Genomic DNA, 24,553 nt, shown 5'->3' with positions numbered 1-24,553 from the left:
GTATAGTTCACCCATAAATGAAAATTCTGTTATCATTGACTCACCTTTAGGTGTTTCTGTGTATCGTTACGTGTCGCAGGCAGTGTGCATGACACAAATTTCATCATGAGCACAGTATGCGCTGACTGTCTGTGTGCAGCCACGTTTTTCCAGCCATGCGGACAGCATTATCTTTATGCATTGTCGACCCAAATGCCTTCCTTTGACTCTGCTTAAAGAGTATCACAAAGCAGTCATAGTGCGCATGTGTTGAACGCATCTGTAAGTGCTTGTGGTCAAAAGACTATACTTTGAAATGCTTAGCACTGAACAATCCACGAGACAGAACGGCATATGGAAAACCGAAGTATAGCCTAGCTTTCAGGCAGAACATACAGGCTGCTCTTTTCCATAAAAGGAAAGCAAATGGGACTTACACACTATATTTCAATTGAGGATACCAAAATTGAAATCATTATTCGCTGAAAAGCTTACACTTTGCCGTAGTTCTGAAATCTTATTTGCACTTCTGCATATTCAAACTGGCACATAGTGTTCAGCTATGACGCATGCGAGAACCAATGGCATTTGTCATTACTGACTTAAAACTTGGTGTGATGTGTCTTATGGCAATATATTTGAATTTATGCAAATGTTATTTGAGAGCTGCTGCAGCAGCAAAGATTTTATACGAATAATAATGTTGTAGCTAACATCTTTTGTTATCCACTGAGGGAAAAAGTTATATAGTTATATTGGAATGACCCAACCCTTTAAGTCAATCTACCAACAAAACAATCTGAACCATACAATCTGGTTTAGAAGCAGAAAGAATTAATGAACGGATTGATGTAAAAGTGAGCAAACAAACAATCAAGTGGATTGCAAAGATTCAGAAATGAATGGGTGTTCTCCTGCAGGCTCTTCATGGCCGCATGTCGGGTCAGATGGAGAGGGATCTTCGTGTGGATCTTGGTTTCCGAGGCATGCCAATGACAGAGGAACAGCGGCGGCAGTTCAGCCCCGGCCCTCGCACCACTATGTTCAGGATCCCAGAATTCAAGTGGTCCTCCATGCATCAGCGCCTTCTCACTGATCTGCTGTTTGCCCTGGAGAGCGATGTACACATGTGGAGGAGGTATGGGAATTTGTAACTTCACATTCCAGACTTTTGACTATCGACATAAATTCTGGTCAAATTTGCCGTGTATTCTGGCCAACAACCGCTCACTATAACAGAAAGAGGCCATCTGACTAACATATAAAGCAACCAACCACGGTTTTTGTTTTATGTGCTGTTTAGGGGTGGTTGTGGTGAAAAAGTTGATAGTACAATATTAGACCACTATGAAATAAATTGTTTGAATACAGTAAATGCACTGCAGTTTCTGTTTGCAGTCAGCTATAAGGAAAGAAATTAACAGAAATGTGTGTAGACATTGTGATCAGAATTTCTGTTGGTCCAAAAAGTGAAAAGAACAGATTATGTCAGAGTAAACAAAGCAGTATATACAATTCTGCTTGTGGATGTGTAGTTTAATTGCTACTAAGAGCCTCGTACAAAACTCTTGGGAATGTATCTTGGAAAGATTTGATGGCACTAACCTGGCAAACTTTGGCAAATCCAAGTGTTTACAGAGACTGACTTATGCACCTGAACCCTGGAAGTTGCTTAAAGCCAACCAATCAGATAAGAGCTTGCCATTTTTAACGTACAAAATGCATCAGACAGCCAGACAGGCAGTTCATGGTCTAGGCCGAGACGAGGGTATTTGTTACCTCTGGATGTACGCTTAAAGTACATATACTAATCGTTAAGGTAATCATGTGCTTTCGTCAAATTTTCATCACATTTTTGTCTTGCTTGACAGACATGTTTTGTTTCTCACTGCTAAACATGCTCTTGAAGTTTTACACTGTCTCACTTCACTCCTGTTTTCCTTTGTTCTCTCTTTTTCTCAGCCACTCTACGAAATCGGTCATGGACTTCGTAAACAGTAACGAGAACATTATATTTGTCCACAACACCATCCACCTAATTTCCCAGATGGTTGATAACATCATCATTGCTTGTGGTGGGATCCTGCCTCTGCTCTCTGCTGCCACCTCTCCATCTGTAAGTGGCACATGAGCGCCCTCTAGTGCCTATGCACATCAGGACAACATCTTTGAATTATTAAAAGTACTTTAAAGAGGTCCATTATTCTTTCGATGGTTGGAAGGGCTGTAATGGGAACTAACTTCTAAATATGGGTGATCTCGGTTCAAACCTAGTTAGTAAGGTTGGAAAAAAGTTTCCACTAGATTCTAAATATCTGTGTAATAAATTTTGGCGACAGTGCAGATCTCATCTTATGTACATTTATGAACAGTAAGATGAATGACACCAACATCTCAAAGGAAGATTGCTAACTCCAAATCGGTACTTTTGCCTGCAAAGTATTTTTGTCCTTGAGTGCTGCAGATGGCAAATCTGATCCACGATCAGTGTTCTTACTCTGAGATCTGCCTTAAATATTAGCATAAGCCATATTTTTTGGCATCTTACTCGCAACCTAACCTATTTTATTTCTGCTATAATTCTTATAACTTTATCTAAAGCCTCTGTTTACTGACATTGTTATTTTATAACTGTCTCTTTGTGTTGTTTAATATTTTCTGTATTCCCTCCTAATCTCAATAATTCTCTCCCTATCTTCCCTCTAATTCTCTTTGTTTCTTTCTCCTATATGTGTTTTTTTGTCTTTTGCATGCACAGAGTTCTAAGGTTAGTGCAAACCCTGTAAGTTCCACTTTATTTATTCTTCTCTAACATTCACTGACTTGTTTTTTTTTTTTAATGCTACATTATGATACCAGTGTCTTTAGATTAGAATGTATTGCCCATTTAAAATCAATGCCTTATTTATTCTCATATTCTGTCATATTTAAATAGTACATATTTTCAATATAAACAAAGTCTGACATTATTTATGTAGTGCAATCAATATGCATCTGTAACATGCTCAATAAGATTAGTTTAAAAATCAGATATGATAAAAATAGATATAAAGCTTATTCCACCTCCAGATATGTTTGCGTTTCATCCTCATATTTTATCCATGACAAACATACACACAGATACTGATAATACATTGCATTCAATAAATTAACATGCACTGTGCTGCTATGCTGTGCCCCCTGGCTCTGCTGGTCAATTAATAAGGGGTTCTATTAAATGTCAACCTCATTTGTTCCCCTCTGTGTTGGTCATAAAGACACGTGGGGGCTCTTGCTTACAGAAAGGGGCAAAAAGCTGTGAAATTAATAGCCTGCCAGGAAGCTCTGGCTCCAGGCAGGAGGTGGGTCAGAGATGTCACACCTATAAATACCCACAATCCACTGCTGTGTGACCCCTAGCCACCACTGTTTTGTCACCTAGCAACAAGCATGTTCCCAGTTTTCAACATCAATAACATTATGTTCAGCACTCAACTGTGGTCAGCTTAAATGGAATAATGTGGCTTTCTAGGCTATCACTATGCTTCTAGTTTTAAAGTGATAGTTCAGCCAGAAATGAAAATACTGTCATCATTTACTCTCCCTCATGTTGTTCCAAACCTGTATGGATTTATTTCTTCTGTTGTACACAAAAGGAGATGTTCATCCTGTGTGAACTATCCTTTTAAGATTGATCACAACATTGATCAGAAATTTTCTCTACCACATAGTCTGTTCAAAACCTCTTCAAAAGAGAGGAAGAGGCTTTCTAAAGAGTTTGAAAGCATATTTGCCCTGTTTGAAGATTCCTACATTTCAACAGATCGCAGTGGGAGCTCTCTCTAAAAGGCTGTGAAATTTAAGCTTTGAACTGAAAGCTTCACAAAATATAGGATTTTTTTTTTTCTTTTGATATACCATAGAATTCTGTAGAACATTTGATATTGATGCTGCAAAATGGTGAAGAGTTCTCTTGATAACCACTGTAATGATCGGGAGCACAAGACACTGTAACAGCGCCTGCTCACTCGACAAAGATTATCACTCTAGTTTGGGCACAGTAACTTCTGTGAGGAGAATTTCGTCTGTTTCACAGTATCCTTCCCTTCATGTCACAGATTGTTAAATGTGTTTGAGAAAGGCATGTTTCTTTTATCATATAAAGTCAGACTGGCATTATTGCCAACATCACACATTTGTTTGTGTCTCACATTTTATTTTACAAGTGAAAAAGGGATGGTTCACCCAAAAAATGAAAATTATCTTATTATTTACTCACCTTCATGCCATGTCAGATGTATATGACTTTCTTTCTTCTGCTGAATGCAAATGAGGATTTTAGAAGAATATCTCAGCTCTGTAGGTCCATACAATGCAAGTGAATGGGTACCAACATTTTGAAGCTCCAAAAGCACATAAAGGCAACATTAAAGTAATTCACAAGACTCCAGTGGTTAAATACATATCTTCAGAAGCAGTATAGGTGTGGATGAGAAACAGATCAATAATTAAATCCTTTTTTACTATCAATCTCCACTTTCACTTTCACATTCTTCTTTTATTTTTGGAGATTTGCATTCTTCGTGCATATCGCCACGTACTGGGCAGGGAGGAGAATTTATAGTGAAAAAGGACTTACCCACACCTATCATATTGCTTCAAAAGATACAGTTTACATACACCTTAGCCAAATAAATTTAAACTCAGTTTTTCACAATTCCTGACATTTAATCGTAGAAAACATTCCCTGTCTTAGGTCAGTTAGGAACACTACTTTATTTTAAGAATGTGAAATGTCAGAATAGTAGAGAGAATGATTTATTTCAGCTTTAATTTCTTTCATCACATTCTCAGTGGGTCAGAAGTTTACATATACTTTGTTAGTATTTGATAGCATTGCCTTTAAATTGTTTAACTTGGGTCAAACATTTTGGGTAGCCTTCCACAAGCTTCTCACAATAAGTTGCTGGAATGTTGGCCCATCCCTCCAGACAGAACTGGTGTAACTGAGTCAGGTTTGTAGGCCTCCTTGCTCACGCACGCTTTTTCAGTTCTGCCCACAAATTTTCTATCGGATTGAGGTCAAGGACTTTGTTGTCCTTAAGCCATTTTGCCACAACTTTGGAGGTATTTTTGGGGTTATTGTCCATTTGGAAGACCCATTTGCGACCGAGCTTTAACTTCCTGGCTGATGTCTTGAGATGTTGCTTCAATATATCCACATAATTTTCCTTCCTCATGATGCTTCACAGTTGGGATGGTGTTCTTCGGCTTGCAAGTCTCACCCTTTTTCCTCCAAACATAACGATGGTCATTATGGCCAAACAGTTCAATTTTTGTTTCATTAGACCAGAGGACATTTCTCCAAAAAGTAAGATCTTTGTCCCCATGTGCACTTGCAAACTGTAGTCTGGCTTTTTTATGGCAGTTTTGGAGCTTTGACTTCTTCCTTGCTGAGCAGCCTTTCAGGTTATGCCGATATAGGACTCGTTTACTGTGGATATAGATACTTGTTTACCTGTTTCCTCCAGCATCTTCACATGGTCCTTTGCTGTTGTTCTGGGATTGATTTTCACTTTTCACACCAAATTACATTCATCTCTAGGAGACAGAATGCATCTCCTTCCTGAGCGGTATGATGGCTGCGTGGTCCCATGGTGTTTATACTTGCGTAATATTGTTTGTACAGATGAACGTGGTACCTTCAGGTGTTTGGAAATGGCTCCCAAGAATTCCCCAGACTTGTGGATTTCCACAATTTTTTGGCTGATTTATTTTGATTTTCCCATGATGTCAAGCAAAGAGGCACTGAGTTTGATGGTAGGCCTTAAAATACATTAACAGGTACACCTCAAATTCAGTACACCTCCTATCAGAAGCTAATTGCCTAAAGGCTTGACATCATTTTCTGGAATTTTCCAAGCTGCTTAAAGGCACAGTTAACTTAGTGAATGTAAACTTCTGACCCACTGGAATTGTGATATAGTCAATTAAAAGTGAAACAATCTGTCTGTAAACAATTGTTGGAAAAATTACTTGTGTCATGCATAAAGTAGATCTAGTCCTAAACAACTTGCCAAAACTATAGTTTGCTAATATGAAATCTGTGGAGTGGTTAAAAAATTAGTTTAAATGACTTCAACCTAAGTGTATGTAAAGTCATGACTTCAATTGTATGGATATAACCACTGGAGTCTTATGGATTACATTTATGCTGCCTTTATGTGCATTTTGGAGCTGCCTTTATGTGCTTTTTGGAATGGTACCCCATTCACTTTCATTATATGGACCTACAGAATTGAAATATTCTTCTAAAACACTTTATGTTCAGCAGAAGAAAGTCATAAACATCTTGGATGGCATGAGGGTGAGTAAATGATGAGAGAATTTTCATGTTTGGGTGAACTATCCCTTTAACATTACTCTGTGTGTCAGTCTTTTTGTGTTTGTGTTTTTATATTACATATTTATTAGGATAGGTTTCTAAACTTGTGGACTTTCATCCTATGTGTGTGTCTCATAGACGGAGCTTGAGAATGTGGAAGCGACCCAGGGCATGTCCTCAGAGACGGCAGTCACGTTTCTCAGCAGGCTCATGGCCATGGTGGACGTGTTGGTGTTTGCCAGTTCTCTCAATTTCAGTGAGATTGAAGCTGAGAAGAACATGTCCTCTGGAGGACTAATGCGCCAGTGCCTACGATTAGGTGTGTGTGTATGAGGTCTCTAGTCCAATTATCTATATTAGCAATTTTAAATGTGTCTGTAACAGTTAAAGGACGGGCAAGGAGGAGGCGGGAACCGGCTGAACAGTAAACATAATTTTTCATGTAAAAGTCAACTTAAAACAACATAAAATAAACACACACATGCAGCGCGGCCGTGTGCGTCTCTCTCTCTCTTGAAACTGCGTCTCCAGCTGCCCCTTATCTTGCTCTCCTGCTGATCAGCTGATTCAGCGCCTGCTGTGCTCCATCACGGCCCGGCCACGCCCTCCACCTCATCACACTCCTCCCCGCCCAATTCAGGCCGGGGTGCCACCGGTCTGCGGTCTGAGACGCTTCCCTTCCGGCCATTCTGTCAGCTGGTGGCTCACCCGCCTCCTGTGAACCTTGGGGGGAGAGATGAGGGGAGGCGTGGGGAGAGAGAAAGGGCGAGCGGAGACACACCGAGAGAGAGTGGAGTGAGAGAAGAACTTGCTCGCCGGCTCCCGGACACGCTGTCGCCCGGTCCTCAACCGCTTCACTGCCCTCTGGTGGTCGGCAGCGGGACCTCTGGCCCCTGGCGGACGGAACTGCTCCTCCTCTTCTCGGCAGACAGCTGCGGTTCCTCCAGCTCTCTGCGGCCAGCAGCGACCCCTCTATCCCCAGGCAGACGGCCGTGGCTGCTCCCCTGGCAGATGGCAGCGGCAAGGACTCCGCAACAGCGCATCCCTCCTCCTTCCCGGGTTTCGGCACCACTGTAACAGGTAAACGATGGGCAAGGAGGAGGCGGGAACCGGCTGAACAGTAAACGTAACTTTTAATGTAATAATCAACTTAAAAAAACATAAAACAAACACACACATGCAGCACGGCCGCATGCGTCTCTCTCTCTCTCTAACCGGTGTCTCCAGCTGCCCCTTGTCTCGCTCTCCTGCTGATCAGCTGATTCAGCGCTGGCCATGCTCCATCACGGCCCGGCCATGCCCTCCTCCTCGTCACAGTGTCTTTCAAAATAATTATTGTTTCCAAACAAATTCCTTACGAAACAGATTAATATTGTTAGATTAGTGGGTCGTCCAGCCCCAAACTCACACCATTAGTTAAGAATTTGACACATAGACCCCGTTTACAACTGGTATTAAGATGCGTCTTGAGTGATCCGATCACATGTGGTCTGGCGAGAATATCACTGTTTATACCTGGTCATTCAAATGCATCTCCTGTGACCACTTGTGATCTGATTTCGAGGGGAGGGTCTCTGATTCATGACGACATACATCAATCACTATGTCAGTGTGCTATTGCATGATAATAAACCGCAAAAAAAATAATTAAAGACAAAGAAAGTGCAAATAAAACCGGCGTGCTGTTTCTCCCTGATGTAGTTGAAATGAAATCTAAGCACAAACGTAACAAAACAGAGCTTCAGATCTCCGTGCTTCTCGTCTGTGTCCCTGCAAATTTTCCGTTCAGTTATTTCCTTTTAAGTTTAAACTCTTGTTTTAGTGCAGCGGTTGATTGACAGATGAGGGGTGGTGCTTCACTTATGTCCGGGACGCATTCCGGATTAGTGTTTACACTTCAAATGCAATGTGGTCACATGCTTTTTGACTACCTCTGTATGTGGTTTTTGGGATCCGATCACAAAACGTTTTGCACCCTGTTTACACCTGTATTTAATGCTGACCACTTGTGATTGGATCACCTGAAACGTACATTTATAGCAGGTGTAAACGGGGTCATGGAACCACTTAAACAAACGTAGCGCCTCAAAGCCACAGAGTTTACATTCTTCAGGAAGTCGAACTACCAATAGTTTACTCTGCACATTAAACTGGGATTGGAGGAAGTATTTAAACAAAGAAGCAACTACATACATCACTTTAAAGAGGAGTAACGCAAATAATGTGAATCTCAGAGTTTTAGTATATCTGTTTTTCTCCTCTCAGTGTGTTGTGTAGCGGTGAGGAACTGTCTGGAGTGCAGGCAGAGACAGAGAGAGAGGGGCAGCAAAACCTCACTGCCAATCAGCAAGACCCAGGAGAACCTACAGACTGCAGTGGCTGCCAGCAAGGTTACACTCACAAACCTGTACAAACACAAGAGAGCACACAAATATGCACATGCAAAAAGCATCAAAACACATATGAACACTTTGTAAGTAATCTTAAAAAATTATTATCACCTACAAAGTCTCTGCTATCACACATAATATCAAGTGTCCTCGAGCTTGGGAAAGGTTTGGTTATATATAGATAAAAATGATAATGATTTTTTTGTATTTATTTTTTTTCTCCCAATTTGGAATGCCCAATTCCCAATGTGCTTTTTAAGTCCTCGTGGTCACGTAGTGATTCGCCTCAGTCCGGATGGTGGAGGACGAATCCCAGTTGCCTCCACGTCTGAGATTGTCAACCCGTGCATCTTATCATGTGGCTTGTTGAGCGCGTTGCCACGGAGACATAGTGTGTGGAGGCTTCACGCCATCCACCGCGGCAACCACGCTCAACTCACCACGTGCCCCACTGAGAACAAACCACATTATAGCGATCACGAGGAGGTTACCCCATGTGAATCTACCCTCCCTAGCAACCGGGCCAATTTGGTTGCTTAGGAGACCTGGCTGGAGTCACTCAGCACGCCCTGGGATTCAAACTAGCAAACTCCAGGGGTGGTAGCCAGCGTCTTTACCACTGAGCTACCCAGGCCCCCTAATGATAATTATTATTAAATGTAAATGTTATATTAATATTGCAGAGTAATATATAGTCTTCACATAATATCAACCAACATCTCATGCACTGGTCATTCTTAAAGCACATCTTACCTCATGAAGAATCAAATCCAAAACATTTGCTGCATAAAGAGTCTCTTAAAAGGATAGTTCATTTAAAAATGATCATTCTCTCATTATTTACTCACCCTCATGGCTTTCATTCTTCCAAGGAGCAAAGAAAAAGATGTTAGGCAGAATGTTAGCCTCAGTCACCATTTGCTTTCATAAAAAAAAAAAAAAAAGATGCAGTGAATGGTGACTGAGGCTAACATTATGCCAAACACCAACTTTTGAGTTCCACGGAAAAAATAAACTTATGCAGGTTTGGAACAATATAAGGGTGATTGAATAAACGGGAGGTTTATGCTGGGTTTTTTCTCTCTCTCTCTTTTTTTACTCTAGACGGTCATACAGAATGTCCCTCGTAACCTGTCCCCCATCAAAGACCCGGACAGACTGCTGCAGGATGTGGATATTAATCGTCTCCGAGCTGTCGTCTTCAGAGATGTGGTGAGACACTCACATAAACAAAACGCTTAAAACAGTTGTGCATTAACATGAAGTGAATGATTGTAAACCATGCTGTTTGTGTTAAATAGGATGATAGTAAACAGGCTCAGTTCTTGGCTCTGGCCGTGGTCTACTTCATCTCTGTCCTTATGGTATCCAAGTACCGTGACATCCTGGAACCGCAGCGGGAGATTGGCAGGTCCAGCAGCCTATCAGGAAGAAGCATCCGACAAGAGATTAATTCACCCACCAGTACAGGTTACAAGCTTACCCTCCTCCCTGAAATAAAAATTAATCTGAAGTGTCCTTATGAGTGTGCGTGTATGTATGCACATCTACAACCTTGTTTGCACTAAATAGACGTGTATTTTTAGTCACTTACCACTTGCACACACCACCAGAGCTAATAAGTATTCATCAGTCTGCAGTCGAACACCTTCCGCTCTGACTGTTCTTAATTTGTCTCTGATTATCTCTGCTATAGTCTGAGCTGAAATGGGACATCATTCCCCACAGAGAGGATTTCATCAACTTAAACATGCAAGACGTTATTGCAAAGATTTATCTGAGTGCGATATTAATTTTATATTCCAGTGAGAAGGAATTTCACTGCAGACACACTGCAGTGAGCCCGACGGAACTGTTATTGGAGCAGCTCTGTAATGATTAATGATCAAACATTATGTGTTAGACAACAAATAATGGTTTATGATCACATGATAAAGCCTTATGGCTGTTGACACTATGCTGCATTTGCATGACAGCACTTATATATACACTCACCAACAACTTCATTAAGTACTGTTCATCTGCTTATTCATGCCATTATCTACTCAGCCAATCATGTGACAGCAGTGCAATGCATTAAATCATCCAGATACAGGTCAGGAACTTCAGTTCATGTTCACATCAACCATCAGAAATGGTAAAAATGTGATCTCAGTGATTTTGACCATGGCATGATTGTTGGTACCAGATGGGCTGGTTTGAGTATTTCAGTAACTGCTGATCTCCTGGGATTTTCACGCACAACAGTCTCTAGAGTTTACTCAGAATGGTGCAAAAAACAATAAACATCCAGTGAGCGGCAGTTCTGCGGACAGAAACGCCTTGTTGATGTGAGAAGTCAATGGAGAATGGCCAGACTGGTTCGAGCTGACAGAAAGGCTACGGTAACTCTGATAACCCCTCTGTACAATTGTAGTGAGCAGAATTACATCTCAGAATGCACAACACGTCAAACTTTGAGGCGAATGGGCTACAAAAGCAGAAGACCACGTTGGGTTCCACTTCTGTCAGCCAAGAGCAGAAAGCTGAGGCTGCAGTGGGCACAGGCTCACCAAAACTGGCCAGTTAAAGACTGGAAAAACATAGCCTGGTCTGATGAATCTCGATATCTGCTGAGGTACACAGATGGTCACTGCAGCCTCAGGTTTCTGTTCTTGGCTGACAGAAACCAAAAATCATGCCAAGGCTGAAATCACTGTGATAACATTTTTTCCCCATTCTGATGGTTGTTGTGAAGATTAATTGAAGCTCCTGACCCGTATGTGCATGGTTTTATGCATTGCACTGCTGCCACACAATTGGCTGATTAGATTATCGCATTAATAAATAGGTGTACATGTGTAACTTATAAAGTGGTCAGTGAGTGTATATTCTACATTATTACTTCTGTGGATAAAATTAGATGTTGATCGTGTTATAATGCATTATACTCTTGCTATAACAATGAATAGGTTAAGTATTATATATTATAACTGTAGTTACAAGTATGATGTATTATGTAGTTACAGTATGAGATGTTGTAACATATTGTATAAGGTGTATTATTAGACATAATGAATGCATTATAATGCTTTTATTATGCATTATTAATATGGACTTCATTGAAAGGGTTACCACAGGGTTCCCACAGTCATTGGATAACCTGGAAGTTTAAAATTTTACAATTCCCTGGCCTGGAAAATGGCTGGAAAGAAATAGAAATGTCTATAATGATTGAAATACTTCATCAGCTAAATATTGCTCTTGTCTAAAGTAAAGTTTAGTCTAAGTCTAAAGTTTTGTCATAAAAAATGGGCACCCTGTTCATAATTTTCATATTTCCACTTGTGTTAATTAAATTGTTTTTATGAATTTACTTTTATTTTAAAAATGTGGAAAATCATAATAATAAAGAATGAGTAGGTGTGTCCAAACTTTTGACTAGTATTTTATATGTGTGCATTGCAGAAAACCCGTCCTCCTTCTCAGATGGTTTCCGTGGAGACCGTCAGGCCGCCACACCTCTGGAAGATCTTCACCTGGAGGGCTCTCTGCCTCACACTGACTCTGGCATCGGGGAGGAGCAGGTTGCCGGCACCCTCAATGGTTCAGAGCTGGGTGGAGACACTGGAGGTGGGGGCGGAAACTCAGGAGGAGGTCCGGACTCCATGAGCGAGTTGCTCTGCACGTTGTCCTCAGAGGTTAGGAAGTCTCGTGAATCCCTGCTGGAGTCACCTCCTGGCGTAGAGGTTCTGAAACCGGCTGCGTCAATCTCCAGCATCAGCCATCAAGGGAGCAAGGGAATCAACGTGAAGGAGATCCTGAAGAGCTTGGTGGCAGCGCCGGTGGAAGGGGTGGAGGTGGGGCCTGAACCCCAGCCATACCACCCAGACCCTGCCCTGAAGAGGGAAGCTGCAGCCATGTTGCCCATGCAGTTCCATTCGTTTGACAGGTAGGGGAAGTGTCTAGCACATCATAATAACACAATAAATGAAAAAGATAAATTACATGTAACATCTTGGTTAGTAGTAAGGAATGTTGTAGCTATATGCCATGGACATATTTGAACAACATTGTAATATATTGTAATGTGATCTTGGAGCTGGTTTGGATTGGTTCGAGGCCTTAGAACTCATTAGTGAAGAATTTTTACTTTCCTATGGTGAAAATGAAACATAGACATATTGACATTAAATTAAAGACTCAATTATGAATCAGTGTTGTTAAACTTACATGTGGCCTGTTGAAGCACACTGAGTACAAATGAGGTCAAGAACTCCTGCACTCCCTTTTATTCAGAATCCCATCTATCTGACTGTAACAGTGAGACAGATTTGATTCCTCAGCTCAAGAGCGTATGTTCCCCTCATTCTTTATGCGGTCCATTTCTCAAATGTAGCTCTCATTACCGCTCAGCTGCTTGCTGGTGGCTCTGTGCCGTTTGTGCTCATGGCTCAGGAGACTGACTGACTGAGTGTGTGGGATCAAGTGGAGCGCCACAATACAAACTAAAGCCCCTCCGAACATCAATCCCCTTTGTTCTTCCCAATTAAGTGAACCTGATGAATAAAATATACATAAGATTATCCTGTTCATCTTTCATGAGCTCCTTAAGTGTTAATAATTCATCAGGACAGGTGAATATTTTATCAGACGCTCCTTTTTCACCCTGGGTGGGCTGAATTAGTTTGACAACACCATGGACCCAGATAGTAATGGAACTGATTTGTGGTGCACATTTGAGTTAGATTTTGAGGTATATCTAAGGGTATAAAAGGGTTATTATTTGGCATATATAAGGGCCTGATTTGGGTTTGTTTTGGAATATATATAGGGGCTTTATTTAGGGTATACATTATATAGGGGTTTTGTTTAGGATAGATAGATATATATATATATATATATATATATATATATATATATATATATATATATATATATATATATATATATAGAAAGGTTTGTTTGGGTTAAATAGGGTTTTTGTTTAGGGTATATATAAGGGTTTTGTTTGGGGTATATATATAGGGGTTCAGTTTAGGATAGATATAAAGGTTTGTTTGTGTTAAATAGGTTTTTTGTTTAGGGTATTTATAAGGGTTTGTTTATAAATATTGTAAATATTTAGGGTATGCGTAAGGGTTTGATTTGGGATATAAAAGCTTGATTGATTTTGGTTATATAAAATGGTTTGTTTTTGTGTGATTTGGGCATGTAAAGGGTTTGATTCGGGTTATTAATGTTTTCAAGATTTCAAGGCTTTAATTTGGGCATATATAAATGGTTTAATTCTAGGTATATTATATAAGGATTTGATTTGGGGTGTATACATGGGTTTGATTTTGGATGTACTTTATATAAAGAATATTTTTTATATACTGTAGTCAAGAAATTTGTTTTTGTGTGTTTGTGTACTCACAGGAGTGTGGTGGTGCCTGTTAAGAAGCCTCCTCCAGGAAGCCTGGCTGTGAACACAGTAGGTACACCCACCACTAGTGGAGTACCCTCATCAGGAAGCACGCCCAATATCTTTGCTGCTGCCACAGCAACGCCTAAAAGCATGATCAACACAACAGGTCAGACTTCCTGAGCATTTCAGTAGTCATACTTTGCGTTTATTTTGATGTGCATACACATTTAAAGTAGGAATTGAATTACAAAAATTAATTCTCGAGACACCTGCTTTCTGTTGCATTCGTTGCACTTTGTCTAACTTTTTTAGCGCAGGAATGCGTTTGATGTGAACGGCCCCTTGTACTCTGTTCTAAAGTGTCTTCCTGTTATGGTTCACAGGTGCCACTGACTCCGCCTCTTCCTCCTCCTCCTCCTCATCCAGCTTTGTGAACGGTGCCACAAGTAAAAACCTCCCAGCGGTGCAAACTGTTGCACCTATGCCTGAAGATACAGTGGAAAACATGAGGTACACACATTCATGTTTCATATCATCTGCTCTCTTTATCCATCTGTCCTTCATTCATTTTTCCATCTTATTATCCACAAACTTGAAATCCAAAATCATCCATTCTGACCTCACTTCCTTTGCTATTTCCCTCTTTGCAGCCTCCCTCCCACGGCTTTCTATAATCCATTTCTACCTTTTCTATATATCTCTAACATCTGTATCTTCTCCGTCCTTTGCTGTATCTATCTGTCTGTCTTTGTAACCATCACACACCACAGTAACAAGTTTCCTTCTAGACTCTTTGAGGTACTGTTAATAAATGGTCCATTTCCTGCTATGGATAGATGGGTGCTTCTATTTTATGATTGAATACAACAGAATTCATTTATTCTTTTTGTTTGTTTTTCTTTGTGTTTCTATGCATGAATTGTAGCTTTGGGGCTTAATAATAATCCATGATTTGGCACAGAGAAATATACAGGGTTTATATCACACCATAATGCTCCAGTAAATACCTGTACAGTCATTACTGTCTGTTTGTGCCCATTTGTATTGCAGTGCCTTTTGTGAAGTGGACCAGTGTCCACTGCGAACCAGGCTGACGCCTCCAGAACTCAAATCCTTTAGTTCGCTGACAGGATTCCAAACAGCCCCCAGAGATGCAGGACAGTTTCTTAGGCAAGGAAGCTTGAACTGGCCCCCCTAACCCAGCGCTACCAGCTTAACATACCCTTCTCCTCTTTTTTCCTCTGTCTTTTCTCATTCTTGTTTCCCTGCTGGTGGTTGTAAGTTTTCTAGCTGGCCAGCTACACCACCACCACTGCTGCTTTCATTCTTAACAGTTCTGCCAGATTTGATTCTGTCTGTTCAGTCATATTTACATTGTGTCCTAAGCAGGTATGATGCAGTAAGGTTTCACGTGTCCAGTTGTAGTACATTTGAGTTTTTGTCCTAAATAAGGTGCAACAAGCTACGTGTGATGAAATATTTTTTTGTTTGCATGTTTTATATTTTTCGTTGTGTCGCACTGGATAGCCGTGCCCAAAATAAAATTTCATTGGTCCAAAATCTTGCCCCAGATAGATATGTTTTTATTCTGCATTCATGTTGTTTTCTGGCTTTTTCCAATTACTCTTAATGAATTTGTGTTTTATTTGTCTAAAACTAGCTGATACAGGTATACTGTAGAAGTATAGACTAATAAAACTTAATTATACATTTGGCAAAGTTTAACAGTTTTATTAGTGGAAACTTCTACAGTACACTTGTATAAGCTAAATTTAGACAAATAAAATAAAATCATCAGAGCAATTGGAAAAAGCAAGAAAACAACGGATAACATTCTGCTCCACATAGCTATGTATTTATGCTGCATTCACATGATATCGGAATTACAATAATGACGCGTTCAACAAAGTTGAACTGTTTTTACTAGTCAAAAACGTATAAAGTATACTTGTATCAGCTGAATTTCGAAAATTAAAATTAATAAAAAATTATTAGAGTAAGTGGAAAAGACAGAAATCAATGGAAAGCGTTCTGCTCCACATAGCTATGTACTTATGCTGTAGTCACGGCATAACGGAATAACAAAGTTTACTACTTAATTACGAGTTGGACAAAGCTAAACTAGTCAACTTAAATCAGCTAAATGTAAAAAAAATAAAATAAATATTTTGAGTAATTGAAAAAATGGATAACGTTTAAGAATAATAAATGTGCGCAATTTATGTTATGCTTTCAACATAAATATTAAATACTTTTTTTTTTCAATGGAAACATTTATTGATGTTGGAAACTTGTTGTACCTGGTTAGGACATGTGTCACAGTCATCAGCTAATTTTCGTAACATAGACATTACTAAATTAAATACACAAATAAAAGAAAATTAAAACAAATATAGTGAACATGACAGAATCAACCCTGCTTGCTTACTTTTTCTAGATAACAACAGTAGAGACATCATTTCTCATAAACTCATTCCTTCTTTTCATCACACTGGATTCACAATCAAACCTTTCACATTCACCCTAGTCTGGTCTTGTTTGCATCCAGTTTAGTCTTGGCGCAGGTTAACACAGCTTGTAGCCAAGCGCAGTGGCACATAGAAGTGATGTGATTCGTAACCATTTGCTCTTTCTCTGCCTCCCTGTGGTTACATTCCTATAGGATGTCTTTCATCCAGTAGTAATGCCATAGACCTTGTTACATTCTAACCAACTGGTGTTGAAAGGGAACTGTGCTTTTGAAGCTGGTACGTTGTTATGGGACTTCAGAGCTGACTGTACTTTCTTTTCTCTCTCTCTGTCTGATTTTTTTTCTGACTCGCAGTATCACCACTAAACTTGAACGGGCTCTGGAGAAGGTGGCCCCCTTGCTGAGGGAGATCTTTGTGGATTTCGCACCCTTCCTTTCGCGGACTCTGCTGGGCAGTCATGGGCAGGAGTTGCTCATAGAAGGTACAGGTGCTGTATAGTGCTCCTTTTCCTCTCTACCTGGTGTCTCTATGGAGTCCCTCACTGTCTGCTGTGTGTGTGTCCACTGGCTGCCTCATAACACACTTGTGCAAGTGCATGGACCCAGAGCAGGTATGAGAACAGGAGAGATGTTTAGGATTAACCGACGATTGAAAAATACAGAAAGGAACAGAAGAAAGTACTGCATGCTGAGGAAGTGTTTCAAAAGGCTAGTTCACCCAAAAATCACCCAAAAATGAAAATTCTGTAATCATTTATTCACCCATTTGTACTGTACTTGTACCTGTTTGTCAAAAGAAGTTGGGCACAATGGTTAGGGACTGACAGACCCAGTCACCATTCACTTTAGTATATGGATTAAACAAAAAAAAAAAACAGTAGCATTTTTCAGAATGTCTCCTCTTGCGTTCCATGGAAGAAAAAAGTAACAGATTTGTGACGACAGAAGGGTGAGTAAATAATGACAGTATTAAAATTTTTGGTGACTATCCTGAATCAGTGTGAACCTAGTTTTAGAAGGATTCACATTTGCTTCTTGTTCACCACCGTCTTCCGTCTCCTAATATTTCCTTCCTTTCTTCTTCACCCTTCTTCTTGAATTCTCTCTCTCTCACTCACTCTGTCACTCTTTGTCACTCTCCATCTCTCTCCCCCTACCCTGTGTCCTGTAAGGCTTTAATGTCTGTGCTCTCGCCTTGTCTCGAGTTCCTCACAGTTTAATGTTTGTCTGATTATTTTTGTTGTTTAATTAAAGCAGAACTTTCTGCATGTTAATTAGAGAATAGTTTTCACAATTAAGTTGTGTAATTTTATCATAGGCTAATGTATGTTTTTTTTTTTTTATTCATATCTATTAGACAGGTTTATGCTAAAGTCTGTTTTCTGTTGATGTCTCACTACAGGTTTAGTGTGTATGAAGTCCAGCACATCAGTAGTTGAGCTTGTAATGCTGTTGTGCTCACAGGTGAGGTTTCTCTATGTGTATACTGTAATTCATTTTGAATTTCCTGTTTATTTTTTACCCTTTTTCCTTCAAACTTCTAGCAAATTGCATAAAGATGGAGCCACCAACGTTCACTCTTTTCTTTCCTCTACATAATTGATGCAGCAGAGGCTACATTCATATTTCAAGTTTCATAAACTGCAAATACAATAAAAAAAGCATTGAAACTGCATTCCAACACCTTCAAATCATGGGAAAAGTCAGTGCCGCAATGTTGCAACATTTCTTCAATCTCTTGAGCCTCCCTTGCAGGTCTTTATGAAGTGGTGTATCTTAACAGGATTCGATTTCAGACCCACCCTTCAGTATGCAGCAGACCAGTGGTGTTACTGAAGCATCACTGTTAAATTAACTCTCCTTAGCTTCCAACAATTGCCTCTTAACTTTAATTTTTAAGCTTCTGAAAGCATTCCCATTGGTTTCATCTGAATTTATATGTGACATGAAATACTTTTGGGAAATTGACATTGTCAATTTTCTTGCAGCCTGACAAGCTATAATCCATCTAAAACGATTTTACAGAATTTAACTAATTTATAATTATTACTCATGTTTATTTAATGGCCTAATCAGATGTACAGGTAATTGTCTAAACCTGCTGGCCATTATTGCCTGCCGCACTTCCGCTGGTGCCGTCAGTCATCCAGCTACGGGGTCATCAGCCTGGAGCTACCCATCACAGATATTTTGCCCCATTCATCCCGGAACATCTCCTGGTGTTGGGGCAGTGGTCAGGGACGTCTCCCTGCCACCACCCCCAGCAGCTGGACACTGGATCTTTTCCGTTGCATCTAGTTCTTGCATCCCCATCAAGACCTTCCTCCTTTACCATACAGCCAGGATGCGATAATTTACACATTTTAGAGAAGAATTTTAACTTACCTTTTAGAAGACACTGCTCCAAGAAAATCCACTAATGTGCTCCATATTTTCTAAGCTCTACTCTTGGTCCACTTGAGGTGAAATTTGTTTCAACCATGAAGGCGCCACTTCTTTTACCACTAAACAAATATCTGAAAAAGAATTATCAGCCATCCAGTTACATCTGAATGTCAGTATCTTATACTAAAACCCAACTGAACCTCATTGAACCCCAAATAAAGTCCTTTCCCTTTGTAAATGTCAATAATCTTCCTCTGACTTCAGAGTTGGAGTCCCCACCAGTAGCTTTGGGATGTAGCAGTGTCCCATCCAGTGTTTGATGCCCTCTGTTCCTCCTCTCCCCTCCTCCCTCTGATTCCCATCAGCACATATAGTATTACTGAAGCTCTGGGCCTCCATTAGCGGCTCAGGGGATGAAACTGTACCCTGAATATTGATTGGCAGGAAGTAGAAGGTAATGGGAGCTGTCTGTGATGTGTCCTTCTAGAAGCATCTGCAGATGATGCTAAGTGCATTCTGTCTCTCTCCCTCAATAATCACCCTCGCTTATGCGGCAAAGAGCCAATCAGAAAGATCAGCAGTACATCCCTTCAGCAACCACATTAAGCGGTGATACCATCCAAACTGAAAAATACACAAATACTGTCTTTTTGCTGTGAAATACTGTATTTTTGTTGTGTTGTTCTAAATAACAACATTGAAGAGTTCTATTGCTGTAATAAAAAATGTCAGCACTCTTTGAGGACCACTTGTCTACAGAGAACCGGAATGAACTGTGTGATGTTTAGTGCTATAGTGATTTTCTTTTGCTGTTGTTTCAGGAGTGGCAGAACTCCATACAGAAGAATGCAGGGCTTGCTTTCATCGAGCTCATTAACGAGGGGAGGTAAAAACATACTCATTAATACCCATCTATAATCCTACTCTGCTGTCTTTCCAGCAGGTTCATCCCAAAACCCTTACTTCAAGATTTGAACTATGTCATATCTAATAGATGGGTGCAATATATTAGATGTTCATAATGAGGGCATTCAGACTGTACCCATTCTTGTGCTAAAAAAAAGAGAACACAGGTGTCTCAACAAGTTCATTTTGACTTGACTCGGCATCTAAAAAACACAAAAGACATCTGTTTAGCATGATAACACCCTACAACGCACTCTGTATGAACACCGCTTAGAGTAATCATTGCCAGAATTTTGTTAATATAAGAAAAAAGGCTGTTGATGTCTTATAAGTAATGGTGAGGTTTGCTTGTTTCAGACTTCTGTGTCACGCCATGAAGGATCACATTGTCCGAGTCGCCAATGAAGCCGAATTTATCCTCAACAGGCAGAGAGCAGAGGACGTACATAAACATGCAGAGTTTGAGGTCGGTTTGTCCGTCTCTCTGGATCTGTGTGTCATGTATCATGCGGTCATTGTTTAACTTCCCTTCCCCTTTTTTCTCTAGTCAAACTGTGCACAGTACGCTGCAGACAGAAGGGAGGAAGAAAAAATGTGTGACCACCTGATCAGTGCCGCCAAGCACAGAGATCACGTGACCGCAAACCAGCTGAAACAGAAGATCCTCAACATTCTGACCAATAAGCATGGAGCGTGGGGCACCATGTCACAGAGGTACTCTCACAATTTCCACTAAAAGAATCTACTCATTTATGAAATTTAAAGTGAGAAACTGTTTCTGTTTCTAACATCTCACTTTTTCAACTCCAAGGCAACAATATAATCTTCATACCTCTGTGGTTTATTGCTTTATTACCACTATATGAATACCATCATCATAATTCTGGTCTAAGATGCCTTTGTTCCAACGATCTATCTGCTTTCTTTTCTTTCTCAGTCAGCTGCACGATTTCTGGCGTTTGGACTACTGGGAGGATGACCTGCGCAGGAGGCGGAGATTCGTACGCAATGCCTTTGGCTCCACCCACTCAGATGTGTCACTCAAACCCCTAGAGGAATACGGTCAGCTGCAAACATTACATCTCAAACTGATTTACAGTGCCCGAATTAATCTTTTATCATATACTCAGAAACTTTATTTTAAACTGACTTTTTTCCACACTTTATACACATATGCAACACTCTTTTTGCAACATTGCTTGCAGATATTATGTAATTTTTAATTACTAAAATGTAAATGTAACGGCAGGAATTTTCTTAAGAATTCATGCTAATTAAAAAGCAAGTACTGGTGATATTATATTTGCTTTGACTTGTACTCCTGATTTTTTTAATTTCTTTTTACATATTATTTATTTTGTGTATTTATTTAAATTATTATTGTGTTACTTTTAGGGCTGTCGATTAACACGTTAATTCAGTACGATTAATTATCATATTATCGCTTGATACTAGCGACAGCACAAGATGAGTGTGTTCTTGCAGTCAAACACAGAAGTAGCCTTCTAAAGCTACTTTTTGTATTGTCTTATCAATGCTTTACTCATCTGCCACCATAATGTAGTGCATTTTAATTGTCTAAATTATATTATGTATAATGTATGTAATATTTATATTAATTGATAAATATATATTTAATTATTATTTAGGGGCCCTTCTCTGCACGTATTCATATACGCGATTAATTGTGATTAATTCGATTAATTAGTTGGCATATCATGTATTATCAATTTGATTTTTTTTTTTAAATAATCGATTGACAGCCCTAGTTATTTTGTTACAGATTAATTTTTATGTACATTCTTTTCATACTTGTGGAGAATATGTACTAACTAAAAAACTAAATAAACAATGTAAAAAATAAATAAATTGCAGATACTGTGTAGAGTCGTAATTGTATTTTTTGCAATAGCAGGCACCGAGGAAGAAGAGGGGGTGAAGTCAAAGAAGTCATTCCGTAGCCATTCGGTGGTCAGTCAGAACCCTGAGACAGAACTCATGCTGGAAGGAGACGACGATACCGTCAGTCTGCTGCAGGAAAAAGAGATAGACAACCTTGCAGGTATTTTGCTTCTCTGGTGCACTTGTTGTATTAGGCCGTTAGTCTTTTTTAACCCATTCACAACCGGCCTCCTTTTAAATCCCATTGTAAGTGAGCCAAATGGCAACTTCTACCAACAGTGTCATCCTGGCTGTTTATGTAGAAACCATTTGTGTGCTCTTTGATTTGTGGTAGTTCTTTGATGCATTGTTTATGCATGTGTTAATGTACTGTATGCAACTGTACTTTATTCCTAGTGGCTTTTCGTCCGAGAGTATTTATCTCAAGAGGCAAGTTCGGTCCTTCAGTAAACGAATATGCTAATTAGTGTTAGTCCAAACCAGTTCCAACCCCCTGCCTACTGATGCAGCTCTCATCTGAATCTGCATAAGAGTGTGCTTATGAGCTTAAGTGCTACAACTGATTTTGACATTGAATGTCTGAATCACTTAATTAACCAATCAACATTTATCAAAGTAGCCACTTATTCATTATAGTAATGAGCCGTTGACTGTGTTTAACATGTTATACTAATGTAATCATTATTTAATTCAACTGATAAGCTTTTTTTCCTCAATGTTTTGGTTTTCCAAAATGCTTCCCTACTCAATTAGATGCATTCATTTTAATGTACTTACAAGATCATGACTCAAACACTTTTTATGTTCAAAGAGTTGTTTCATTCTCTTGAACTTTGTAGGTCTTGAAACTTAAAGATATTATTAAATCTAAAATTAATCTCATGATTTCCACTAATCCTTTGTGCCAGAGATTTTAAAGGCAAATACTCTCAATCTGTGGCATGGTTTCTTTCAGGTCCAGTGGTTTTGAGCACGCCGGCCCAGCTTGTTGCTCCTGTGATCGTCGCTAGGGGGACGTTGTCAATCACCACAACAGAAATCTATTTTGAGGTGGATGAAGATGATCCAACTTTCAAAAAGATCGATGCAAAGGTATGCACCTCTCCTGATGTCACTCCAGGAGTAACAAATACTCTGATTATACCCTTCTTTTTTTACACTAGAGACAAACATTTTAAATGTTTGTGTGTCAGTTGTATTGATAATAAGGGATAATGAAAGTATTCTCAGTTGACTCCTAAACAGTGAATGATATCCACTTGGAATTGACCCTTTGCTAAGCCTCACCTTAAAAGTGCTTCTGACCAATCCTGTCTTAGCAACTGTTGCCCTGCCGCCATTACTCTGACATGCGTTTGCTATTTTCCATGACAGCCTATGGAAGTAATGTGTGTTTGAGCACGATTTTGTCATAATAAAAAAAAATGTCAAACACTTTGTTGCCGGGTCATTTGTAATAGTGACACGAGTTACCCAGAGAGGATACCCGCAGTGTTTTTCTTTCTTTTTTAAAATAATCTTTAAATAAATCCAGAGAAGAGCATGTTATGGATTATACTTTGTCAGCCCTCATTCCCAAATTAACATATAACATCTGCAACAACACCTACATTTACTCCAAGGTAAATTTAAGATAATAACTGAATGGTCATTAATTTATGTGTTGATACATGTCATAATAAAAGCGATACACAACAACATAACATAAACCGTTCACAGCTTCAAAATGAGTGTTATAAGACGTTATAAACAGATCTGTTCACTTACGCTAATGTTATTAATTGTGTAATCACTATTAAATGATTATTAATTTATTAAATTGATTATTAAATCAAGTGACTAATAATCGTTTGCCTTGATGCTGTTTCACAGTCTCCACAGTTTTTTATCAATTTACTGTGTAATTTTACAATTTATTTTACAAAAAAGGACTTCAGATAAATCAGCATTACAATGTCACTCTTCATTCCAGCCCACGTAAAAAATTATCCACTCCACTTATGAGAATATTTTGCCAAAAAACACGGCATCCATGACAATCTCCCATTCATTCCAGTGGGGAGTTCTGCAGAGCTTATCAGAGCAAGCAACCGTAACTAAGGGGAGCAGAGCTTAGCGAAGGGTCAATTCCAGGATCATCCTTGTTGCCATTGTCTTCCATTGAACATGTTGTCTTCTTTGTTTATAATTCTCTTGTTGGAGTTTTAAATAAATGTGTAAACGCTTTGCGTGTGTATTTGTTAGGTGTTGGCGTACACTGAGGGTCTGCATGGGAAATGGATGTTCAGCGAGATCAGAGCAGTTTTTTCCCGACGTTACCTGCTCCAGAACACTGGATTGGAAGTTTTCATGGCCAACAGGAGTAAGACCCCAACACGCAAAAAAAACCACAAAAAAAACAATGACAATTTTAGGATACGTTTTTAAATGATGTTATTTTTTAATCTTATCCTCTCCACAGCATCCGTCATGTTCAACTTCCCAGATCAAGCCACAGTAAAGAAGGTTGTGTACAGTTTACCTCGGGTGGGTGTTGGCACCAGCTATGGCCTCCCTCAGGCAAGGTAATGGCTTTGGCATTGACTTTAAGACTCTCTGACATGAGATTATCTTTCAGTTCAGAGTGAGCATGTTAAGTAGTTGTTCTAGTGGTTGTTTGATCCGTAGTGGTTCTCTGATCCGAAAAATCCGATTTCCACCAATAAACTGGTAGTTAATAGAACTCTTATTATCAGACAATGATAAATTGATTGTCCTTGTTTAAACTT

The 24,553-nt window shown here is 39.5% G+C and overlaps 2 protein-coding genes across 21 annotated transcripts in view; one reads left to right on the top strand and one right to left on the bottom strand.

Moving 5' to 3' along the window:
* The window catches only part of LOC127432392 (spartin-like), a 471,452-nt gene that overhangs the window by 348,549 nt on the left and 98,350 nt on the right, over window positions 1–24,553 (bottom strand). The window lies entirely within an intron of this gene.
* LOC127432386 (neurobeachin-like) overlaps window positions 1–24,553 on the top strand; it is a 169,098-nt gene that overhangs the window by 126,089 nt on the left and 18,456 nt on the right. For 2 of the 20 annotated variants that reach the window (XM_051683386.1, XM_051683382.1), the window contains exons 23-43: window positions 900–1,117; window positions 1,942–2,095; window positions 2,738–2,761; window positions 6,482–6,662; window positions 8,609–8,733; window positions 9,838–9,945; window positions 10,035–10,203; window positions 12,181–12,664; window positions 14,134–14,288; window positions 14,506–14,632; window positions 15,173–15,292; window positions 16,947–17,080; window positions 17,995–18,056; window positions 19,799–19,863; window positions 20,241–20,349; window positions 20,431–20,597; window positions 20,821–20,945; window positions 21,796–21,945; window positions 22,741–22,877; window positions 24,030–24,147; window positions 24,247–24,349. In XM_051683386.1, coding sequence (XP_051539346.1) covers window positions 900–1,117; window positions 1,942–2,095; window positions 2,738–2,761; window positions 6,482–6,662; window positions 8,609–8,733; window positions 9,838–9,945; window positions 10,035–10,203; window positions 12,181–12,664; window positions 14,134–14,288; window positions 14,506–14,632; window positions 15,173–15,292; window positions 16,947–17,080; window positions 17,995–18,056; window positions 19,799–19,863; window positions 20,241–20,349; window positions 20,431–20,597; window positions 20,821–20,945; window positions 21,796–21,945; window positions 22,741–22,877; window positions 24,030–24,147; window positions 24,247–24,349 — 3,035 coding nt within the window. Of the gene's footprint in view, window positions 1–899; window positions 1,118–1,941; window positions 2,096–2,737; window positions 2,762–3,236; window positions 3,321–6,481; window positions 6,663–8,608; window positions 8,734–9,837; window positions 9,946–10,034; window positions 10,204–12,180; window positions 12,665–14,133; window positions 14,289–14,505; window positions 14,633–15,172; window positions 15,293–16,946; window positions 17,081–17,994; window positions 18,057–19,798; window positions 19,864–20,240; window positions 20,350–20,430; window positions 20,598–20,820; window positions 20,946–21,795; window positions 21,946–22,740; window positions 22,878–24,029; window positions 24,148–24,246; window positions 24,350–24,553 lie in introns of all 20 variants that reach the window. The other 18 variants (XM_051683393.1, XM_051683391.1, XM_051683392.1 and 15 more) reach the window with 15 other exon arrangements.

This window comes from Myxocyprinus asiaticus, chromosome 42 (assembly GCF_019703515.2).
Source record: "Myxocyprinus asiaticus isolate MX2 ecotype Aquarium Trade chromosome 42, UBuf_Myxa_2, whole genome shotgun sequence".
NCBI classification, from domain to species: Eukaryota; Metazoa; Chordata; class Actinopteri; order Cypriniformes; family Catostomidae; genus Myxocyprinus; species Myxocyprinus asiaticus.
This window is presented reverse-complemented; position numbering and strand designations above follow the sequence as displayed.